The sequence below is a fragment of the Dermacentor albipictus genome, chromosome 10, assembly GCF_038994185.2.
Source record: "Dermacentor albipictus isolate Rhodes 1998 colony chromosome 10, USDA_Dalb.pri_finalv2, whole genome shotgun sequence".
NCBI lineage: Eukaryota > Metazoa > Arthropoda > Arachnida > Ixodida > Ixodidae > Dermacentor > Dermacentor albipictus.
The window spans coordinates 38032685-38054944 of NC_091830.1; the positions used below are offsets into that span (position 1 = coordinate 38032685).

The 22260-nt window shown below is 44.5% G+C and overlaps 1 protein-coding gene across 2 annotated transcripts in view; it reads left to right on the plus strand.

Moving 5' to 3' along the window:
* Nucleotides 1-22260, plus strand: part of LOC135911849 (uncharacterized) — a 42221-nt gene that overhangs the window by 11692 nt on the left and 8269 nt on the right. The window contains exons 2-3 of one of the 2 annotated variants that reach the window (XM_070528195.1): nt 15456-15571; nt 18766-18976. In XM_070528195.1, the coding sequence (XP_070384296.1) occupies nt 15487-15571; nt 18766-18976 (296 nt within the window). In that variant the 5' untranslated portion in view covers nt 15456-15486. Of the gene's footprint in view, nt 1-15361; nt 15572-18765; nt 18977-22260 lie in introns of those variants that run through there. The other variant, XM_065444185.1, reaches the window with a different exon arrangement.

A 22260-nucleotide genomic window follows, 5' to 3' on the forward strand; every position in this document is an offset into this window, starting at 1 on the left:
AACGAAAATTGATAAACGATATCTTTCATAAACCGCAGCTATGATATCGCAAGCAACAGCGCGCTGCAGAGTTACCAGCCGGACAAGTATGTTTGGTCTTCTGCTTAAAAATAGTGCGTATCATAATTTATAAGGTTGCTAGGACTTGCAAAATACATATTTAGTTACTAGCCAAGCAAGCGAAAATATAGATCCTTACAATAAATGCTTCTCATTTACTCGAATCCGAAAATCGAATGGATCAGGATTGGGAATGGTAATCTTTGATCAACTCTGACGGTTACCAGGAGTTAAAGGCGTGAAATTAGAGGGTTTTTCACGCTCCGAACTTGAGTGTGAGAGAATTGGGGCGCCAATCCACAACGTTTTTTACAACCACTGCGTACGGTTTTGCCTCGCTTCCGCATCACGCTGCTAACGTTAACATATTCCATCCAAAGAAACAAAACATCCTGGGGGTGCGATCGAGCGTTTTTTTTTTCCTCTGAAAAATGATCTCAAATATTGTAATCATGTCACTCTTGCATATCGGCATTTTAGTCCACTTTGCGCCATGTGAATACAAATAAACTACGCCCTTTACTTGTGTATGTATGACGGCTGCCTACAAGCTTCATAATTACTGTCAGGTATCTACTTGCTAGGACCTAAAGAAATATATTCAAATATATATTTAGAAGAGTGATGGTGTGTAAGATTTCCCCTAACGCTATTTGACTGCATTTTCAGCCATGGTAATCTATATGAGATGAGAAAATGGAGAGAAGGTGGCAGGGCGTCCATGTGTAATACTTCAATAAAGACTGCTGCTCAACGTGAGGCTATAAAGTATACAGAAAAGGTACTGCAATTGCCCCAATATAACCAGTAGCATCGCTACACTTCTATGTCAAGTGTTGAAACAAAACAGCAACTTTCTTGAGGCACTGCTCCTAATGCAAAGAAACTCTGATGGCTCCGAACCATGGTGCACAGACAATCCTTTCGTTAGATACGTCCGTGTACTCAATGAAAATTCGACTTCGCGATTCAATAACTATGGCGTCCTTTTCCTTAGAATGGTATAGCGGGTCAAATTTGGGGCCGTAGCGACGACCCGTATATGAAAGTTTCGGTTTTTGTGCCGTTATAGGCTCACTATAGCGCATGGCAATCTGTTGCCGGCACTCACAAAGCACTCGGCTCCCTCTGGAACGACACACATCAGAGCCCGCTTTGCAGCACTTTCATGGCGTACTCTAAATAGGGAATAACAACACTTTTGAGGGTTTACAGAAAACCATTTAGAGATACCGGACCTCTCGAGTTGCCTTCGTATAAAAATGGTTGGCAAACAAGAAATACCGCGGCGGTCGGCTTGTGTTCCTCCAGCCTCTTGCGTGAAAGATGGCTTTGAAGAAACGAGCTGGCTTGGTGTTTTAAGGGCAACCAGTCCAGTGGTGGCTTGCATGAACATGTCACGGAAATAATTATACATTTAAGAACTCGTTGGTGTGCGGACTAGACGTTGTCTATGGAACATCCAGGAAAGCTTTCGAAATTCTTTATTATTTGCGTTACTAAATGTTCATGCAAGCCGCCCCAGGCCCAAGGTTTAAACAATGAAGCCCGTGTGCTTCATTGCGATTTTTTCAGCACACCGTTTCTAGCGTAATAGGTGGGGGGGGGGGGGGTGCTGTTTTGCAATCGGTGGAGATAACCGATGAGAACCCTTCTGCAACTCAACCACATCGGCCGCAAATAATTATCTCTGTCTCAGTTAAAGAGGAAGGCCCCCAATAAAAGTCTATCGCGATAGGCGAAAGCGTATCTGCATGCCTCTGCTGCTGTTGTCTGAACAGTTCTGCGAACGGACGCTGCCTTGGCCGCGAGCATGGGGTGCAATCACAGCCATATGGCTGCAAGGTCTATGTGCGCGCCCCCTCACGCGCAGGTCCGCGCTCTCCCACGCGCCCACTCGCGATGCCCTACTGGCATGGCGCCCCCTTTCCTTGCTCCCCTCGCCGGTGATCATCGCTTTCCTGCGTCTACCACGGACTGCGCCCGGACACTCAATAGCCACTAAATGCTTACGCTTTAATAAAAACTGCTGGTGTCTCGCATAAGCACCCTTTCAGCGCTCTCTTATCGTGGCAATTATGTGGTCTGTGGTGGTGAAGTGCGTGTTTCTGGGTTGTGACAATTTCTGTGGATTTTTAGTTAATTCACCTTTTTGTAAAACGTCTTACACCAACATACAAGTCATTCTCGCTAGTTACGCAGGGGCTCACATACAACGAACGGCGCGCGTTACACTTGAAAACCTCGGAGAGCAAAACACAGGTTTCGAAAGCCACTATAACTTTATCAGAGCGTATCTAATGTAAACCTTCTTACGTGGAAGTATAAAACCACCAACAGGATAATGGGGGCGCCGATTAATGCATTTCGGTCATTCTGCGCGAACTTCACACAAGCGCAGAACATCTGTTTCTAAAGAAAGCACTTGTTTTACGGATCATGCATTAATTGCCCAAAGGAGAGACCGGGAATGTTATCTCTGAGCTAGAGATAATAGAGGGTGATGAATTGGACTGGGACGGATGAAGAATAGGGTCATTGTCTGCAGAAACGCAACTGGCCAAAGAAAAAAAAATATCTTTACTGAAATGCAGAACTCACGTAAAAAGCGGACGAAAAAACTGTTCAGGCAGAAAGAAATGTGCACAGAAGAGTGTTTTCAGAACGTCTGATAAGCCACGTGATTAATCCAAAAAGCTTCATCTGGAGACTAACAAACAACTAGATAACGCATCGAAAGCTTCAAAAATCTGTTCAGAGAGATAGAGAGAGAAAGAAAGACATCGTTTTTATCGAATAAAGGTGGTGACGCCGGAAACACAGTTACACGCTCACCAATATAAAGAACGAAAGAGCTCAGTTGTGTCACCAGACAGAGACAGTCCGCATCGGAGGCCGGCAAGCCACTAGCACGACTGGTAAGATTTCCTCCGTAATGGCACGATTGGGTATGTTGTCCAAAATCCATCATTGCTCGCCTGTAGTACAACAGTAATGCTGCTGAAGAGCTACGCGAACATGCGAAAGTAGCCGTTATTATAATTCCTTCAGCTACGGTCATGAAAGGGTAAAATTATTGAGCGAAAAAACAAGGAATGTTTAGGAGACAGCTTTCGCTAAAAGCGAACTTCAACATAACTATTCAAATACATCTATTCAAGATGTTGACTGTAAAGAGCGGAATATTTATTCAGGACGCCTTCTCTTTTAGAAGAAGAGCCTAATATCGGCAAGTGTGAAAAAAAAAAGTTCGAGGATGCTTAAGCTTAGCCTTCAAGAGTGGAATTTTAAAGCGCTCAAAGATCCTCGACTGCTTTTCACTCTTCCCGTCAACTGTAGCTTATGTAACCGTAAAGTTTATGGGGAAACGCTGGCAGCGAACGCCATGCACGCAGGCGAGCTTTTCGGTAGAAACGCGGCCTTTAACGTGGGCTCGTGTTAGTGCAAAGAAGCGAGCTCTGACCACCCTTGAATGAAAGGTAGACACGCTGGGAAGGACGTATATTTTTGAGTTTCCGCCTAACAAAATTATGTTTTCTCTGATTTTCAAATTACAATCCGACGCTGTCAGGCCTGTAGGTTGTGTGTAAGTCATTTCTGACGCCTTTTATTTTCAAAAAGTCAATAACTTCAGTAAAGTCCTTGCGCTACAAGGAGGGTCTGTGTAGTTGGGTATGCGCGGTTCGGAATCATTTTGTCGCTCAACGATGGTCGACGCTGCACGCGGGACGTCGACGCCGTATTTTCTGCGACACTGAGCACTTAACCCTTTGGCATTAAAAAGGTGGAGGACGCTTATGCTTCACCTTTAAGAGTGCAACGCCGATAGCATTAAAACATCCCCGACTGTTCCTCACGCTTCCAGTCAACTACAGCTTATTTAACCGTAATATTCACCCTCAAACGCTGGCGACGAACGCTCTGTACGAGGTCGAACTTTCTGGTAGAAACGCGGCCTTTTGCGTGGGCTGATAGCGGAGGTAATGGACGGCCGCGCCCCAAAAGAAGCATTATTTTCAGATTTCTGCTCTTCTTTGGCACTTTTTATTTTTTTGTCTTAGAAGATTTACCACGAAGGCGCGCGGGGTCGGTGTACCGTTTCATGACATTTGTTTTTGGGCTGTCATTCTCAAAAAATCGAAGAATAAGTTTGTCAACAGCGTAAGACGAGGTACGAGCACCTTCAGTGCTAGAATGGCTTGACAATATAACCCGCTTATACCGCGTCTCATATACATATACCGCGTATACATATACCTACCACGTATACATATACCTAAATGTGTACGGGAATTCTTGCTCACTGGGAAGCCGGCTTCGTAGCCAGAGTGCCAGCTGCGGGGCTACACTCTACACCAGGCGCTGCCTCCTCGCGGTACTTACGGAGTCGGTTTGCCGGTACGGGTGTATCAAAGACCTGTCCCTACGGCTCCTGCTGCGCTGTTCGCTTACCGATTTAGTTGAGAAGCGCGATATACCGCTGATACTCATCTGTTGCTCGTTACTAGTACATGTCTGTCGATGGCTGCCCCAAAAACCAGAAAGAGATGACGCCGCGCATAATTTAGCCCTGCAACATACAAGGACACACGAGACGCTGGAGTTTGTGTGGCGTGTATTTGCTTGGCAGATTTCCCGCGGCGTCTGATAGCCGCCATTGTATAGCTACTTTCAACATAAAAGACTTCGTGCCCCGAAAGTTTGTTCGGTTGGCATTAACCGTCCCATTGTAAACATGGCGATAGTGTAAGCCCAGCCTTAGTGTACGACCTCAAACCGTGGTAGCGCAGGATCGCTAACCACTAGCCAGCAATCTCGAATGACAGTACTGTCTCGGCGAAAGTATCCACGTCAAAAGAACAAGCGCCATTGTGCAGCTGCCTTTGCACAAATATTTTAGATAACCAACATTTTTTCTTTCAGCTATGCGCTGGCTTGTACTACGCAAACGCCAAGTAAGTGCCTTCCGTCACTTGCATGGCGTAACAGTCTAATTTGAATTCTTTTGTAGGGTTCGAAAGAGAGGTCACCTGTAAGATAAGTGACACAGAGCGAGTCGGTGGCAGCAATATGCCAACCATCAGTGACGAGGACAGAAAGGCTCCCCAGCGCTTGACGCGCTTAGCGACCGCAGCATTGCCTCCAGCTGCTGTGGTTGGTGGTCTCTTTGCACCGGCGGAGGTAACAGCCGCACTAGCAGTGGCTGCTGCCGGATCCACAAGAGCCATTGCTACTTCGTTCTTGCCAAGCAATGAAGAAAAAGGTTATTGTCTCCAACTGTCTGTATTGTGGCGCAGTCTGTGATAAAATATTCTATATGTTCGTCATCAAACACCACAGCCAATTTCGTTTATATAATAAATAGGCTAACATTTAATAATTTACTAAATATGGGGTTTTACCTGCCAAATCCAGTTGAGTTCACATATTAAAAAAATAAGGAGAGTTTATGTCCACACACATATCTGTGACGCCTATCTCAAATCTAATGCAACTTCTCATTACCTGCAAAGAAGCTGATAATGCCGCAGGGTTTTAAACTCATACATTCTCAAACAATCTGAAAAGAAAATTTAGCTTCCTTTACGGCATTCTACAATTTCATAATTGTATTTCCGTGTTTGTCATGTTTGAATGCCCATTAGCTTAAACCCGGGTTCCTGCCTAACTCATTTCATTTCTACATTTTCGCATATTAAAATTACACTCCGGTAGTAGCAAAAAGCCGCCCCTTGGCCCAAAACGCCAAGCATCCGTTGCGATTGCAAATTAGTGGACAGCTATACAAAGTAAGGAAAGTAGTTTCATCGGCCGTACAAACTTGTAAACATTGCCACACTAACTAACTTAAACAGTATGGTGTCCCGCGCGTACAAACAAGCCTGAACACATCTCATTTGATGACTGCGGAGACTCGCTGTCAAAATGCCGGTATGAGGAAGTGCGGCAGCAGCAGCGAGCGAATTGACCTTCGTGCTTCAACAGCGCGCGGCCAACTTGGTGCAGGAGGCTGCGGGAGGGTGGGCGAACGCCCAAAATTATCGGAGGCCCAAAACTTATGAAAAGAGCATTTAAAATCAACATATATCTTGCAGGTGGATAAACGAGTATTTCTGCTTATTGAAGAGTTGTAGTGTGCCGCTAGAGGTGGTGGATGTTCTGAACACTCTTAAACTTTGAAACTTAAAGCTACTGCGGTTCTGGCGCAGCACTCGAGCAAAGACACAAATAAATTTGCGATCTTAGCAAGTGCACCGTGTAATCTTTTTTTTTTCAAGAACACGTTTCTTAGCTAGTATCGCCCTAACTTAAGTAGTCAATCAAACAAGCGTGATGTCTTTGAGTAAAAAAAATGCCCTGCATCATAAGATGCACATAATTAGGCGTGTGCTCATGCACGCAAGCACAACAAACACGCATGCTAATTCCAGACCACAATTGCTCGCTTTATGACGTCACTTTGTCGGTTAAAAAAAACATCATTGCATTTGGGATCAGATTTGCTTGAAGATTTGAAGTGTGCATTTGTCTGGCGTAGTTTTAAAAACATTTTACTGCGTTCTCCGTTGCACTACTCTGTCGGGTCAGAGAGCTACTTACGCAGGATCTTTCTGTATTTGCAGGCACATCAAAGAAGAAAAACCCTAAGGTGCCCGAAGGCAAATGAAGGACGTCCCGCTTCTAAGGGGCCGCCAACATTAGAAATTCAAGAGCAAGCCAACGTAGTGTAGAAAGGCCTATTTGCGATTTCTGAAATTATCTGAAAGCTTTGATGACATTTTATGTGATTAATAAGAATGAGGCGTTTTGTACCACATTCTTGCTACACTGGCCGTTTTTTTTTTTACTTTAGCTGGAGAATGGCATGTGCGAAATCAGAGAAAAATGCGACGGACTTCTGCACATTTCCCACTCCTGGACTTATTGACTGCGTCTTCAGCATTATCTCACAGTTAAGACAATCATCACGTATTCCCTTTCCGTATTTCTTGCTCACATAGGTGCGCATATCAGCTATGGGGTAGGAGGAAGCAAAAAAAGCGATAATGACTGGCAGGTTAGCCAGTGTACGTAGCGGCTGGCTACCCTGTGCTGTTGAACGGGGTAAAGGAAAAAAAAGACGGGAGGAAGAAAGGCATAAAAGATATTAAAAATTTGCACATAAACGTGATCCAACGTGTTACATCTCTCACAGTCGGTCACTCAATCCACATGTCCTTTAATTTTGCAGCAATGCGTTCAGAGCGTAATGTGTCGAACACGGTCTCTGCCATATGGTGTTCTAGGTATCCCTCCTCCACCAGGGGACAATAGCTATAGCTCGCCAAGCACTATCGAGAGCAATTTTGTTGCCACACAGGCGCCAGCGCCTCCAGACAACTAACCCATTACAGCCTTCTTGCAGCTGCAGTTGTCGCAAGCAGGATGGTCGAAATTACAGTGCGGAAGGAGAACACAGTTGTGAATTCCACGCTGGAGCCACAGGTGGTAGAGAAATGTTTCTCCAGCTTGTGAGGTACTTGGTGGAATATACAGCTGCCGACTTGTATCTGAACTGTGGAGACGTGCATTGAGAAGTCCTTGCTCCCCTGACAGTGTAAGTTCGTGCAGAATGGCTAAAAAGTCAGCGGTCATGGTATAGTGAAGAAGTAAGGGGTCTAGTGCAGCAGAATATGTAGTAAACATACGCATTAGGCAAAGTAGGAATCAGAAGAAAAAACCAATATCTTACTTATTATTTGCAACATATTTGCAAGTTTTTCGTATCACCTGAAGAAAAGTGTAGCTTAGACCAGACACGAGTTGATCTTATTTACCTTTTTCTTCAGTCACACTCTTCTGCGCATAAGTTATTCGTGCATGCTATGGAATTCAAAACTTGTGTAAAACTTCAGCACTCTCAGGTTTACCAAATTTAAGCATACTCGAGCAATATGCAACCTAATGTTCATAGCAGTTTGCCGAAAGTAATATAACATTTTTTTACAGCAAATGTATTATTTCATTTGAAAACACTCATTTAGGGCTGTTTTGGTCAGTATTACGTCAACTTATCAATTACGTGTACATACCTAGTAAACGAGAAGAAAGTTGGTTAACCGAGAGGCCTGATTTTTATTACTCAGATCATAGGAGCCCAACAAACACTGATGCCAAGAACAACATAGTGGAAATTACTTGTGCTTCATAAATGAAACGGAGAAATGATAAATGAATGGAAATGAAATTGGATGAAAAAGCAGCAGAAGCTTGATGTGGGCTGGTTGGTTTTGCATACTTGAAGAAAAGAGCGCTAGGAAGACACCGACTAAAAGAGGCACATGTACGACGGACAAGGCGCTACTTCCAACTGAATGTTTTTTTTTTTTAGGAAACAGGCTTTTAAACAGATACAACCTAGAATGACCCATCGTGACATCCCGTCCTCTCTCTAACGTTGCAGTTTTTACGCAGTGAAAGCGGCTACGAAAGTGGGGCGGTCCCGGAGATGGGCGCTTCAAAGCGCCAGCTGTAGCGACAGCACCAGGAAGTGGCCCGCGGCACAGCCGCCAAGCATTTCAGAGCTTACTGGCTTTCGAATGAAAGGAGTATGCGCGCGCTCGTGGCCTAATGGTTATAACACCGTGCTCGGCGGCCGGCGTTCGATGGCACCCCATCGGTCGCGCATTATTTTTTCCTAAATGAAAGCGAGGGGAAAGAAGAACCTACCTGCCGCAAAGTGACAAGAATGAGGTTGTGCTATTGTGCGGCCGATCACCGAAATTTGTGGCTAATAACGCATTACATCAATATTGCAGGTTCCCTTCAATATTGTAAAGAATTCCGTTGCTGACGGTGGAAACATTCTTCAATATGTGCGAATCCACTATTAGAAACACGTTCATTTCCCAGCCTGCGTTATTTTTAGGAGTACACTGCCCCGGTTTCATACACCAGAGGCAGGGGCGTAGCCAAGGGGGGGGGCTTATGGGGCTTCAGCCCCCCCCCCCCCCGAAATTTTTTCGTGCTGTCCATGCACCGCCGACCAAAGCCACTCCCGGCGTCGGAAATCACTCTGGATTTTGTCTAGAATGGCTTTTTGACGCTCAAAAAGACATTTAACCGCGAAGATTGCGAACTCGGGCTGGATTTCGTGGCAACGCCCATACACCGGCAGTCACATAACGCCAAGCAGTCCCACCCGAGCACAAAGTTTCAAGGGCGCTTTGATGGTGAGCGGGCTCGCCGCGGCATCTTTACGGGTATTGCGAAACATTACGGGTATAAATCTCATAAGCTCTTTATGTGAAACGTGCACTGACCTTTCCAAAGTTGTGCTTTAAATTTTCAATTGCGCAACTTTGTGGGTTTAATGTTGTGATAAACATTTGACGCCAAAGGTCCATTGACTTTTCTAAAGTCTTACATCGGAACATACAACGAGACAAGCCAAATCAACACACTAGCAGACGAGTTGACAAAGCACGCAGCGAGGTCCAATGAGACGATGTGTTGGGGTGGTTCATTTGTGCCGTCATGTCACATAAAAAAATATCAACACTTTTTTAACCTACGCCAGAACATCCATGTCAAGACACTAAAGCCAGCCAAAGTAACTACGTTCTTATTTATTTTTTCTTCTTCGCCGAGGACACATTGAGCCTCTTCAATTTTTTTTTTTTGTTCTCGCTACCCTACCCGTGGGCTGCCAGAGCGAGCCAGAGCGCATATGTTTTTCTCGTATGGCCCCGACCACCGCGCGGTGCACTTCGGTGGGCGTTCGGTTTGCTCTGGCCGAGCGGATTTTCACCTGACAGAGTTTTGGAAGCTTTCTGGCTAGCAGACGAGAAAAAAAAAAACAATGGTCGCTCGCCGCCATCACTGTGGGGACTCGAAGGATAGCACCGCGTTCCTTGAGCGGAACCTTTCCGGAAAGTCTTGTTTCGCCGGTGTAGGACACTGAGCAGTATGCGTATGGTTCTCAGTGGGCCAATCGTCTCATGTTTTCTTCGGTATTAATTCCGTAGCTCCATTAGGCGCCCGATGTAGGCATTCGATTCTGGCCAACGTACTTTCCTATGCGTTTTTTTTCATTTCGGTGCTTTCCCCCACAGAAAAAAAATACATTGTTGTGGCGCAGCCAATTGTCGCATGGTGAAAGTTCGATTTTGATACTTCTATTGCGGAAAGTAATGGGCAATGGGACGCTTCAGTTGCCGGATACGTTTATTGTATTATTGCGAAAGCAATTATATATGCCAGGCGCATTCCTGCCATCGCCCTGATGTTTCGTATAAAGTCCAAGGGTGATAACATCGTGACCACGCGCTGCATACTGTATGTGCGAGTGAAAGCGTAGGAGGGGAGGTGGAATGGGTGAGCCGACGATGGTGGCTCAGTCTTGTGTGCGCAAAGGAGAAAAGCGGGGAGCAAGCGCGCCGCCTTCCGTGGCGCGCAATACATGGGGGGGAGTGGATGGAATGGGGACGGAATCTAGGATTCTGTGAACCTATGATTGTGCAACATGTTTATTTGCCTTGTTTGACGCATTACATACAGTTACTTTTTCTTACATACATAGACTTATTGCAGACCTTTACGTATACTTAAATATCTTGTTGCGAGGTTTTGTGTACACATGCAGTGAACTTTGTTTCCAGTGACACTTTTTTGTCCTTTATCAAGCCGTATTTTCGCATTTGTATATCCCATTGTATCTTTACATTTTTAATGTACGAGGGCGAGTCAAATGAAAGTGAGCCTACCCTAACCGCGCAATAATGGTTCGGTTCATTATCTGCGAGGCATGCGCGTAGGAAAACGGCATGTCTCATTTACAAAAGTGACACGCAGGTGTGAAGATAAATGTTCTTTAATGCTCTCATACACTGGGTTGAATATGGTTGCGTCACATAATGGACACTTCAAAAGTTGTACAGCTCGGTGTCGCCAAGTTTTTGACAGCTAAAGGTGTTTCCAAAACAGAAATAATTCGCCGTATGGCTGCCGTTTACGTTGAACACGGCATTTCATTGACCACTGTGAAGCGTTGGAGCAAACGGTTTAAAGGACATTGTAAAGACATTCCAAGACCGGGCCAAAACCATCGTGCAATCACCCCCCTATCAATTTCAAAGGTTCATGATCTGATGAAACAAGAGCGGAGTATAAGCACTGATGAACTGGCAGACCATCTGAACATCAGTCACGGTTCGGTTCACGCCATAATTCATGAGCTTCTCCGTTATCGGCTCTTTGGTGTGCAATGGATCCCCAAGATTTTGATCCATCGCGAGAAGACGAAGTAGTTTCGCGCTGCCTTGACTCATCTGATCTGGTATCACAATGAGGATGACGACTTCTTGTTTGCAATTGTGATCGGGGACGAACCTTGGTGCCACTACTACGAGCCGTAAGCACGACGGCAAAGCTTACAGTAGAAACATTCGAATTTATCACGCCCAAAGAACGCAAAGGCCATCATTTCCGCTGGAAAGGTGTTGTTGACTTTTCTTTCGGTCGTCAGGGTCCATTACTGATAGAATTTGCTAAATCTTGAAAGGCTATTAATTGTTTCAGATATTGTGAAACGCCAGAACGGCAGTGTGTCGCAATCAAGAACGAACAACGTGGAAAATTGATGAATGGGGTAATCTTGTTCCACGACAATGCCTGTCCCCACGTCGCTTATGTGGTTAATACAAAACTGGCAAACTTCAAGTCGGAAACGCTGCAGCATCCGCCATACAGCTCAGACCTGTCACCTTGCGACTTCTACATTTTGGGGCAACCGAAAAAAACAGCTCAAGGGAACCAGATACAGACTTTTTGAAGCAGCAACCCAAGGAGTTTTATAAGACGGGAATCACGCGACTCGTTAGTCAATGGGACAAATGTCTAAATTCTCATGAAGACTACATTTAAATAAAGTACCCCGTTTTTGGCTCACATTCATTTGGCTTGCCCTCGTATATCTTGCAGAATTCCTGGTTTTTATACGTGCCCTGTGTTGCGACTATGATTTCGGTGCAATTACTCACGATACACGACCGGTTACAGCTGCTTCTGCGTAATACATTAAAACAAATTACAGCGTCATTGAGATTTTTGACTGGCCATTGCATATACACAAGAATGTAAGCACGGTTCTTGAACGACAGTTTCATTAACATATTTGTCCTCAACTTGTTCAGTTCATTGCCTTTTAATTTTTCATATCAGTGGCATGCACTGCTTTCCTGGTTTCGAACTGATATAGTTCTAAAGTTCGTGTGATATTTTCTTTACCTAAATAGCCAAAAATATGGAAGCATTGATATCAGTTATCTTGGGCAAAATTTTTGGCACATACGAGTATATTCTTTTATGAAAAAATACATATTTTATTGTTTTGACTATGCGTAACGTTCAAGAATTCGTTTGCAGAATCTTTGGCAATGACAATGCAGTTATTATTCATGGATTTGACCCCTTGACAAATTGTTTAGGAGGAAGCTTTAGCTCGGGCCCAATCCGACGCGGCCTATTCAAATACATGTAAAACGCAGAAACGCTTTTCTCAGATAATCCTGCTAATCGCTTTTATTGAAATTCGTTGCATTTGAGAAAGGGAGTTAAATCCTAGTTCTGTTGGAAACACAACTTCGATTTAGGGCCTGAATTTTGTTTAAAATATTTTGAAAAATTCGAAAGTTTGAAAAAAAAAATAGAAGCACTACGTTTACAAACTAATAGCTATGCATGAAGAACAGACAAACCCGCCGTGGTTGCTCAGTGGCTATGGTGTTGGGCTGCTGAGCACGAGGTCGCGGGATCGAATCCCGGCCACGGCGGCCGCATTTCGATGGGGGCGAAATGCGAAAACACCCGTGTACTTAGATTTAGGTGCACGTTAAAGAACCCCAGGTGGTCAAAATTTCCGGAGTCCTCCACTACGGCGTGCCTCATAATCAGAAAGTAGTTTTGGCACGTAAAACCCCAAATATTATTATTATTATAAGAACAGACATTGTGGTTCTGTGAACTGCATCTATTATAACAGTCAAAGCGGACAAGTTTGCTATGTCAATTTGTATCTTACGTGAATTGGTTACGTTGTGTACAAGGGTTCTGCACAAGCCGTATTTCCACAATACTAAATTTTTTTGAGATTCATGTGTGACATATCCATTTTCTCCGCTGTAGATGTACTATTAGATGCAATTCACAGAATTGTGATATCGTATTTCATTGTTGAGTCACGGAGTATTAAACTTGATTGTTTCGTTTTCTGAAAATTTTCGATTTGGCCAGTATTTAATAAATAATTGACCACCTAAATGAAAAATTCGAAACCAGTTGTCACTCGATTTAAACTGTTTGTTTTAAATGCAACAAACCTCCTCAAATTTGGTGAAGTGGTTGCAGGGAAAACCGAATTCCCCTTCTACATGTATTTAAATAGGAGCATCCAAGCTACAGCTTCCTCGAACAAAATTTCTGGCTACGCCACTGGCCCCATGTGTATATACATACATAGATATTATATATATATATGTATATATATATATATATATATAATATAAATCTTGTATGTATAAATCTTGTCTATATGTATATATATATATATATATATATATATATATATATATATATATATATATATATATATATATATATATACTCACACACATGGGGCCAGTGGCGTAGCCCCCCCCCGAACGAAATTTCTGGCTACGCCACTGACCAGAGGTGCTCTTTGTAGAAACATTGATGAACCCCTTAAATGTACGTATATGGGAGGTGCCGCCTTTTTGTGATGTGCGAGAGAGTGTAAATATCATCTGCAATGACATCTACCCAAACAATGCAAAATTTATCTCTCATAATGTTTTATTGTACTACTATAAGATTATTTTGTGAGTTTAGGTATAGTTACGGTCATTGCAACAGACGCCTCACAGTGTGGGCAAACATCTGAAATTGGCATTTTCGCTACTGCTCTAGACTGGTCATTCTCAATTAGGATTCCGTATTACTTATGCGTATTTCTGACTGAATATCTAGCTGTAGTGTTATTCTTACGTAAAATAGTTTCATCAATATCGACAGTAGTCGCAATAACGGATTCTTTATCTTTATGCACATCGCTCACAACAAAGAGTGGTACGAACCTTTTACGAACACTTCATTTCCTAGTGCCTGCCCACATTAACTAGATTACTTTGGGCGCCTGGTCATAGGGGATTATACATGAACCAAATGGCTGAGAGTCTTGCCAGAGCGGCCCTCAATGGCCCTGTACTATCATTACTTCCGGCATGCCCTTACATAACTACTACTGGATTCAGTAGAAATGCAATTGCTCTAGACTGTTTCAATCTAGCGATAGCAAATTCTTTAGAATATAGACACCTCCTATTCCTTTAGCGCAAAAATTACTTTAACGCTAGAAAAACAAGTAATTTTTAGCCGGTTACGCTGTCGAACGCAATTATTAAATTGATATCTTATCAGTACTCACCTACAGGGCAGAAACCTGGAGGCTTGCGAAAAGGGTTCTACTCAAACTGAGGACGGCAAAACGAGCCATGGAAAGAAGAATGATAGGTGTAACGTTAAGGGATAAGAAAAGAGCAGATTGGGTGAGGGAACAAACGCGAGTTAATGACATCTTAGTTGAAATCAAGAAAAAGAAATGATCATGGGCAGGACATGTAATGAGGAGGGAAGATAACCGATGGTCATTAAGGGTTACGGACTGGATTCCAAGGGAAGGGAAGCGTAGCAGGGGCGGCAGAAAGTTAGGTGGGCGGATGAGATTAAGAAATTTGCAGGGACGGCATGGCCACAATTAGTACTTGACCGGGGTTGTTGGAGAAATATGGGAGAGCCATTTGCCCTGCAGTGGGCGTAACCAGGCTGATAATGATGATGATGATGATGATGATGATGATGATGATGATCTTATCAGGGCTGGTCTGGCACCCTCGCCTGTGTGCCCATTCTCTGCAGTAGATGACACCATAGATCATATTTTCTTATTCTACCACTGTTTTTCGGTTTTAAGGAAAAACATTTTAGAACCGACGTGCACGCAGCTTCGTTTACACTTTTCCATTTTATATATCCTTTCTCTAAAAGCTTCCTCTTTTCGAAACTACCACACTTATGTCTGCTCTGCCATGGAGGACTTCATGTTTGTTTCAAGAAAATTCTCTTAAGTTCTTCATACATTATTTTTATCCGTTTTCACATGACACTTTTACCAGTTTGTGTAACACCAACATCTTTCTAATACCAATGGAAATCTTGGCGAATCCCCCGCAGTGGGTACGCGCCATTGAAGAAGAATATCCGATCCTATCTTATTCAATCGAACGTGAGGCACTCAGTCGAAACATGCTTCGATCTTCTGAGCGCGATTCGGTTTGTAGGATACATGCTACCACGGGTGAGGAGACTACCATGGACTGGAGCACACGAGACACGGAACCTTCAGCCCGTCCGCGCCCTGGGCAACACCTCGATGAACCGACAGAAACACAGAAGTGTAAGTTTATACATTTATTAGGTGAGACAAGGCTGAAGCTGCACGTTAACTTGGTTTTCTGCCCAATAATGTAGCTAGGAGCACGTCTACCCAAAAGTGTGGCTCATAGTACGTTAGATGTATTTCCGTATTTTTTTTTTCAATTTCCAGGAAGGTGCATTATAGCCTATATTTAAGAGCAAGCTCTGCTCTGTACCCGCGTTGGTTTCTCAGCGGCTATGGTGTTAGGCTGCTGAGTACGACGTCGCGGGTTTCAATCCCGGCCACGGCGGCCGCATTTAGATGGGGGCGAAATGCGAAAACACTCGTGTACTTAAATTTAGGTGCACGTTGAAGAACCCGAGGTGGTCGAAATATTCTGAGTCTACTACTGTGGCATGCGTCATAATCAGAAAATGGTTTTCGCACGTAAAACCCAATAATTTAAGCGTTGCAAGCTCTGCTCCGTGTACCGTATGACATACTGTGCCACATAACAGAAATATTGCCAGAAGAAACGGGTTGTGATTTTTGAAACGTTGAGAATTTCTTCGAATGCAATGTTGAATGTTCGCTGTTTAGCAACGGGCTGCAGTGCGGGGACTGTACATAAACTATATGGCGGGACATCAATGCTTTAAATTGACAGAGTGAACTTTGCTCCATATTTCGACCATTGTGCTTTATGTGACAGACAAACATTGTCATTGGGCTTAATATTGCATGAAGCTGCAATTGAAACCTAGACCCATTTTTTATGAAGAAGGCTTCTCAGTTGAAAATTTTGTCCTGGTGCGGGGGTTGAACACGGAGCCAATGTGTTTCCGGGCTGGTTGCTCATGCACCTAAGCTACCAAAAAGGCAAGCTGATCGCTGGCTAGTGATTGAACTAATTCGATTGGTCTCACGAAATAACCTAAATTTGTATGGGTTTTCTTTTGTGGATTCTTGTAGACTGTAAAGTGCAAACAAAGCTTTTTTTATCAGGAAACTACCTCCTCGTTGTGGACTTCCGCAGAACTTACATGCCGTAAATATTTGGTGGTAATGTTTTGAATTAGGAAAGTCAGCATGAACCTGAAAGCTTGTGAGAGATCTGTGCCAACTATAGAGTCTACACGTACCACCCTCGATTCACACTCAGCGTTGCCAAACTACTCTAGTATCGTCACTGGTGTGCATGTGCCTAATTATCCGTGGCCAGATTCACCTTTGCGCTGTGGCCTTTGTTGCTGATTATCGTCCGCTTCAGTTAAGGCCACGGAGTTGTATAGGCTAGCACGGAAAAGATAGCGGTCATGATACGCGCCGACAGATAAACGCGTCTGTTGTTTGTAAAGGAACTTGATCGATGTTTGTGCAAAGCAGCTCACTTAGTCGAAAGACTGCTTCTGTGTGGAGTCAAAGTATGCACTATACTTCCACTTCTCAGCACACCTGTATTTCGATATTTATTTATGTGCTTTGTCAACACTTAGCGAAATATCTTGATTATACTGCGTAGATCGATGTCATCGATGTCGCATGTTCGATCCCTACCGTGAAAATTGCTAATCAAGTGGGGCGCAACCTAAATGCGCTCGTTTACTCAGATATGGCCCCGCGTCTAAGAACCGCAGCTGGTGCTTGCTTGCCTCCTGCTACGTCGTGCCTGATAATTATATCGTGGTTTTGACCCTCAGAACACCAGAGTTTTTTTTGTTTTTTTTATGTGCCTCGAAAGTATTGATATCTTCACAATTTGTAACTCCTGGAGTCCAGCGAAATCTAAACCAAACACATCTTCCTACCACTGTCACCACATATGAGCTCCTTTCATGTCGTACACTAGCCTGAATAGCGCAATGTTGCATGCGTTCTAGCGTTAAGCTCTAATCTGGAAGGCCTCATTTCGGTAAAACAGTGTGGCTGCAGATTCACCCGGAGACATAGTGGTATCAAATAGGCCCAGAATATTCCACTTTCGATTTTCTTTTGCTCTCGTGCCTTCCCCGCATACCGCATGCATTGCTTCTCTGCACTTTTTTATTGGAGACTTCGGTAGCAAAGTGCGTGGTCTTTTCTGAGCAGTAGAGACTATCTTCCAAAATTGTTTCAGAGAACCGCGCCTGCGTGTCCTAACGTAATTTTCAGATCCTGTCTGCAATTTAGGAGTATATACCGCTATTTCCGGCCGCGAAATCTAATAAACAATGTTGAATTCGGTGATCATTTTTTAATTGGTTGTTTAAGTGAAAGACTCGACAAAATCGGAACAACGCAAGCAAGGAAATAAGCGGTACCTCACGGCCACGTATGTTCTGTTGTAATAAAATTGGGGTACTCCTCGTCGAACGTACTTGAGGTAATAGGGTAGCTTGAATATGTTATGAATAGACCAATGCAGTCAAGACCAAGGAGAGCTAACCGAGATAAAGTGAATAATTCGCTTTACCGAACACGCGGAACTTACCGGGCGATCCATGTGTTATATAACTCGCTCATAGCCAGCTATGGCGCATCGAATTTGGGGTGTACTTTGCTAGCGTCCCAAAGGTTGCTTGCACGTCGTAAACGCAGGTTTAAGGAGAGTTGTATTTTCGTTTCTTTTTTATTTCTTTTTGCCACGCTGGCTTTAGCATGCGCACGGGAGGGCTCCGAAGCGTGCTAAAAACCGCACCTTTTACGTACCTGACTCCGAACCCCTAGAAGAGGACTCTCGGCTACCGGGGCCCTGTTAGTCCAGTCACGTGATGTATCGAGAGTGTGCAAGAGCATTTCTAAACGAGCGTCGATGTACCCCTAGGTCGTCGGAATACCTGCCCTAATTAACAATAAACACTGCACTATTTTTTCTAAGTCATCCCGGTGCCATTAGTGTGCACGCTTAATTCTTTCTTGATTGAAAAATTTCTTATAGTAACAACTTGTGGCCTGGCATAATTTGTATATTACTGATTCAAAATGGCAACCCCTCCTGTTAGCTCCTGCAATATACGCGAACGAGGTGCATTATGGCAACATGTTGCGTTTGACTTCTCTTTCCTGGCAGAAGCATTCTATTGAGCATGCTCTATGCAATCAGACTATTGTAATATTCCGTCTAAAATCAATATTATATTGAACATTCCTCTGCGATCTCTAACACAATCACAGTTCTCGAAGAATCTTTTGTTGGTGTAATGGCTTAAACTGCATTCACTATTACGGGGCCGTGACCTGTCTTTTGTTTTCAGCATGTCGGAGGTACGGCAACCCCTGCAATGCCCCCATCAGCAAGCTGTGCGGCATCGTCATCGTCCTGCTGCTGGCCACAATAATCATCCTGGTGTTAATCAGCATGTACATGATGAGCCGCAGTGGCCGTTCTGCTGCTTCCCTTGTGGCTGATCCCGATCTCGCTGCCGCCTGCAGTAATCATTCTGCGGGATGCTATAACATCACCTCGTACGTATGCTACTCTACGTACGTGAGTACCTAGGCTAGCGTAGGGTAGTTGTACGTACGTGTTTTCCTAGAACACACTTAGCTTCAAAAGGACACCCATTCAGAGACAAATGCAGCCTGTCGTTACTCTGTTCATTCACTCCGCCGAGTGGGATGCGGGAACTTTCTTTTCACTGCAGTAGTCTCGAAAACTACAAACACAATAAAAGTCCGGTTTAGAACCAAGAATAAATACCCTTTCAGTTTGGGTTCGACGCGCTCCAGTTTCAATTTGCTTCAGCTACGAAGCGGGAACATCAAAAATGTAACTTTTTATGAACCAGTTCGCAACATTGAAGTGCTTGGTTCGCAAACCACTTCGCTTGGCAAAACGTAAACACTTTCCGCTGCTACCAACCCTTCCACATGAGCGAATTTCGTCAGTTGAAGGGAGAAAAATACTACTTGGAAGCGTCCGATGTGGCCTTTGTTTATCGGCATACACAGACAGTCCGTCCCCCTTCCCACATACAACTTGTGTGCCGTAATAATTTCTTAGGGGCCTTTGCCGACTGAAGAATTTTCTGGAGGAATTGCGAATCTCTCAGGTATTTTAGCCGCCCTACACACTTCAATCGTTTCGTGCTCAAACTATAACCGCTGTTTTTTTTTTCTCGGCTCAGACAAAGTACGAACTCGGGAGCGTTTCCAGAATAACGGTTCTGGTTCGGGTTCAGTAGTGGCCGAAATTCCGCTCAGAGCACGTTTTCCAGTAAAAGTTTGGGACTGATTCGGAACCAGCAATAATTATAATAAAGCTATTGCGACCCTTCCTCATCATAATTATCAGCCTATATAGGTGAGCTGCGCGAAAACGGCTGTAATTAGTTGCCTAGTTACCTACCGTCCCCTACCATACCTATATGTACGTTCCCCCGGCACCCTTTCCGTAAGTCTAATAGCCTACTGGTCCTCCGCCCTACGTAATAAATGACTTGCGCAACTCGAGTTTTCTCTTTTTAATGTCAGCTTGAATAATGGCTACCCCTCCCCATTGCTATTTAATCAACACCGCTATCGTACTGTCTTTCAACGTTACGAGTAACAATATTCATGCTCAATGCTCATTGCGCGGCCGTCAACTTCTTCTGGAGCGTCTTTTCTAACCTCCAAGTTTCTGTACCATATGTTAGTGTCGGTGGAATGCAGTGACTGCGCACTTTTACGGCGAAAGCCCCCACACCCCCGATGGCGTGGAAAACGCTGCGTGCGGTACAGAAAGTCACGTGATCTCGCCTCGCACAGCCACGCGCTCGTGCCACTGCTGGCGCGTGCGTCGTCTCCTTCCACAGCTGGCTCCGATGTCACTCATCATGTCATAAAAAAAATTACCGACGATTACGTTACTTCCTAATGCGAGATTTGAGCGCAGCAAATAAGCTGTTTCACCTTTTCGATAGATTGAGGCAAAGAAATCGAGCAACACATGTATGCGCTATCACAGAATTTTTTTTTATTTTTCACACGTATTCCTTTAACAAAGACTCCACTAACAGTTCTTGACAGTCATGAAGGAAGCTTTGTGGTCGGAGAAATAGACTGATATATGTTCGACTTGGTACACCAATGCTTGATTCTCAAAGACGTTCACAAAGACGTTCACAACTGGGCCCTTAATGCCATATTGGCCTCCGCCGTGCATCAGTCGTCGCACTTGCATGAATGGGATTCGCGGAGATACGAGTCTTACACTCACCGCATTAAGTTGTGGAAGGTGCGCTGGCCTCGAGGGATATTTGTAACCGTTTGTTGTCGAAATAACAACCAAAACAAGCGCGAACGAGACCGACCCAACAGAACCAAACAGGCGCGGGCGAGAGCTGTGGCGCGAGCAGACGATAGTACGAAACGAGCGGATCGGCTGAGACCAGACACGAGTGCGCATCGAGCCGTAAGGAGGGTCCGCATGACACCAGCATCGCGCGCGCACGTCACTGAAGGGGCCGCTCTCATTGGTCTCCGCCATTCGCGGCTCGTGTCCTTCGTCTCCCACTCCAGCGAAGGGGGGCGGAGCTGGTTACGAGGCCAACGCCGACGACGACGCGAAACCCAGGAACGGACGCCAAAGAGCTGCGCTCTAAAAAGGCAAAATAAGATAGAGTTAACTCAGGCACTCGAACGCACGACCTCCAATCAAATCAATCAAACCCACGCCCTTTGGTTGACCCGCCGTGGTTGCTCAGTGGCTATAGTGTTGGGCTGCTGAGCACGAGGTCGCGGGATCGAATCCCGGCCACGGCGGCCGCATTTCGATGGAGGCGAAATGCGAAAGCACCCGTGTATTTAGATTTAGGTGCACGTTAAAGAACCCCAGGTGGTCGAAATTTCCGGAATCCTCCACTACGGCGTGCCTCATAATCAGAAAGTGGTTCTGGCACGTAAAACCCCATAACTTAACCTTTGGTTGTAAGGCGAAGTTAATTGCGGCGCAGTTAAATAATATAGAGTCTATTACGGCACTGCAACACACGACCTTTGGTAGGAGCCAGACCCACAACCTACGCTGTTAATTGCTCGGGACCGAATTAAGGCACTGTTAATTAAGGTAGCGTGAATCAAGTCTCTCGAGCCCACGACCTATGGTGGGAGAAAACAAGTAATAAGAAGTAAAAATGCATTCGAATGAGAATGTCAAGTAACTTAATGCATGTCTCTTGAGCGCGCAGCTTTTCGCCTTCAATCTCTTGAGCGTATGCTAAACAGGGTGAAAGCGAAAATAAAATTCACTCTATTTAGCGTATGCTAAAGGGGCGACTTTTATTTTCAAGGACAGCGATAAGCTACAGGTTTTCAGTTGTTAATGCCTACCTTATGGGCACCAACTCATTTTTTATTCTTCTGTATATTCCCTTCTCATGATCAGACTCTCTTGTCAGTAATTTGCCTAGGTAGGTAGGACTTCTTGTTGGCCTAGTTGGGTAAGGTTAATCTTGAATGAAATGGTACGAAATTTGGGAGCACGCTTAAAGTTCGCCTTCAAGAGTGGAACGCGATAACATTCAGACTACAGACAGCTTCACACGCTTCCCGATAACTGCAGCTTATATGACTGTAATGTTTTCCCGGAAACGCTGGCGGTGAATGCTATGCACAAAGGCGAGCTTTCTGGTTCTCTTTTTTTATGGTGTTGCAAGGAACCGAGTCGGCCGCGCCGCTTCTACTAAGACTTACAGCAAACGGAAGCTGGAAAAGGGGTTTGTGTTGGAGTCCCCGCGTGAAAGAATTATGTTTTCTCGTGTATTCAA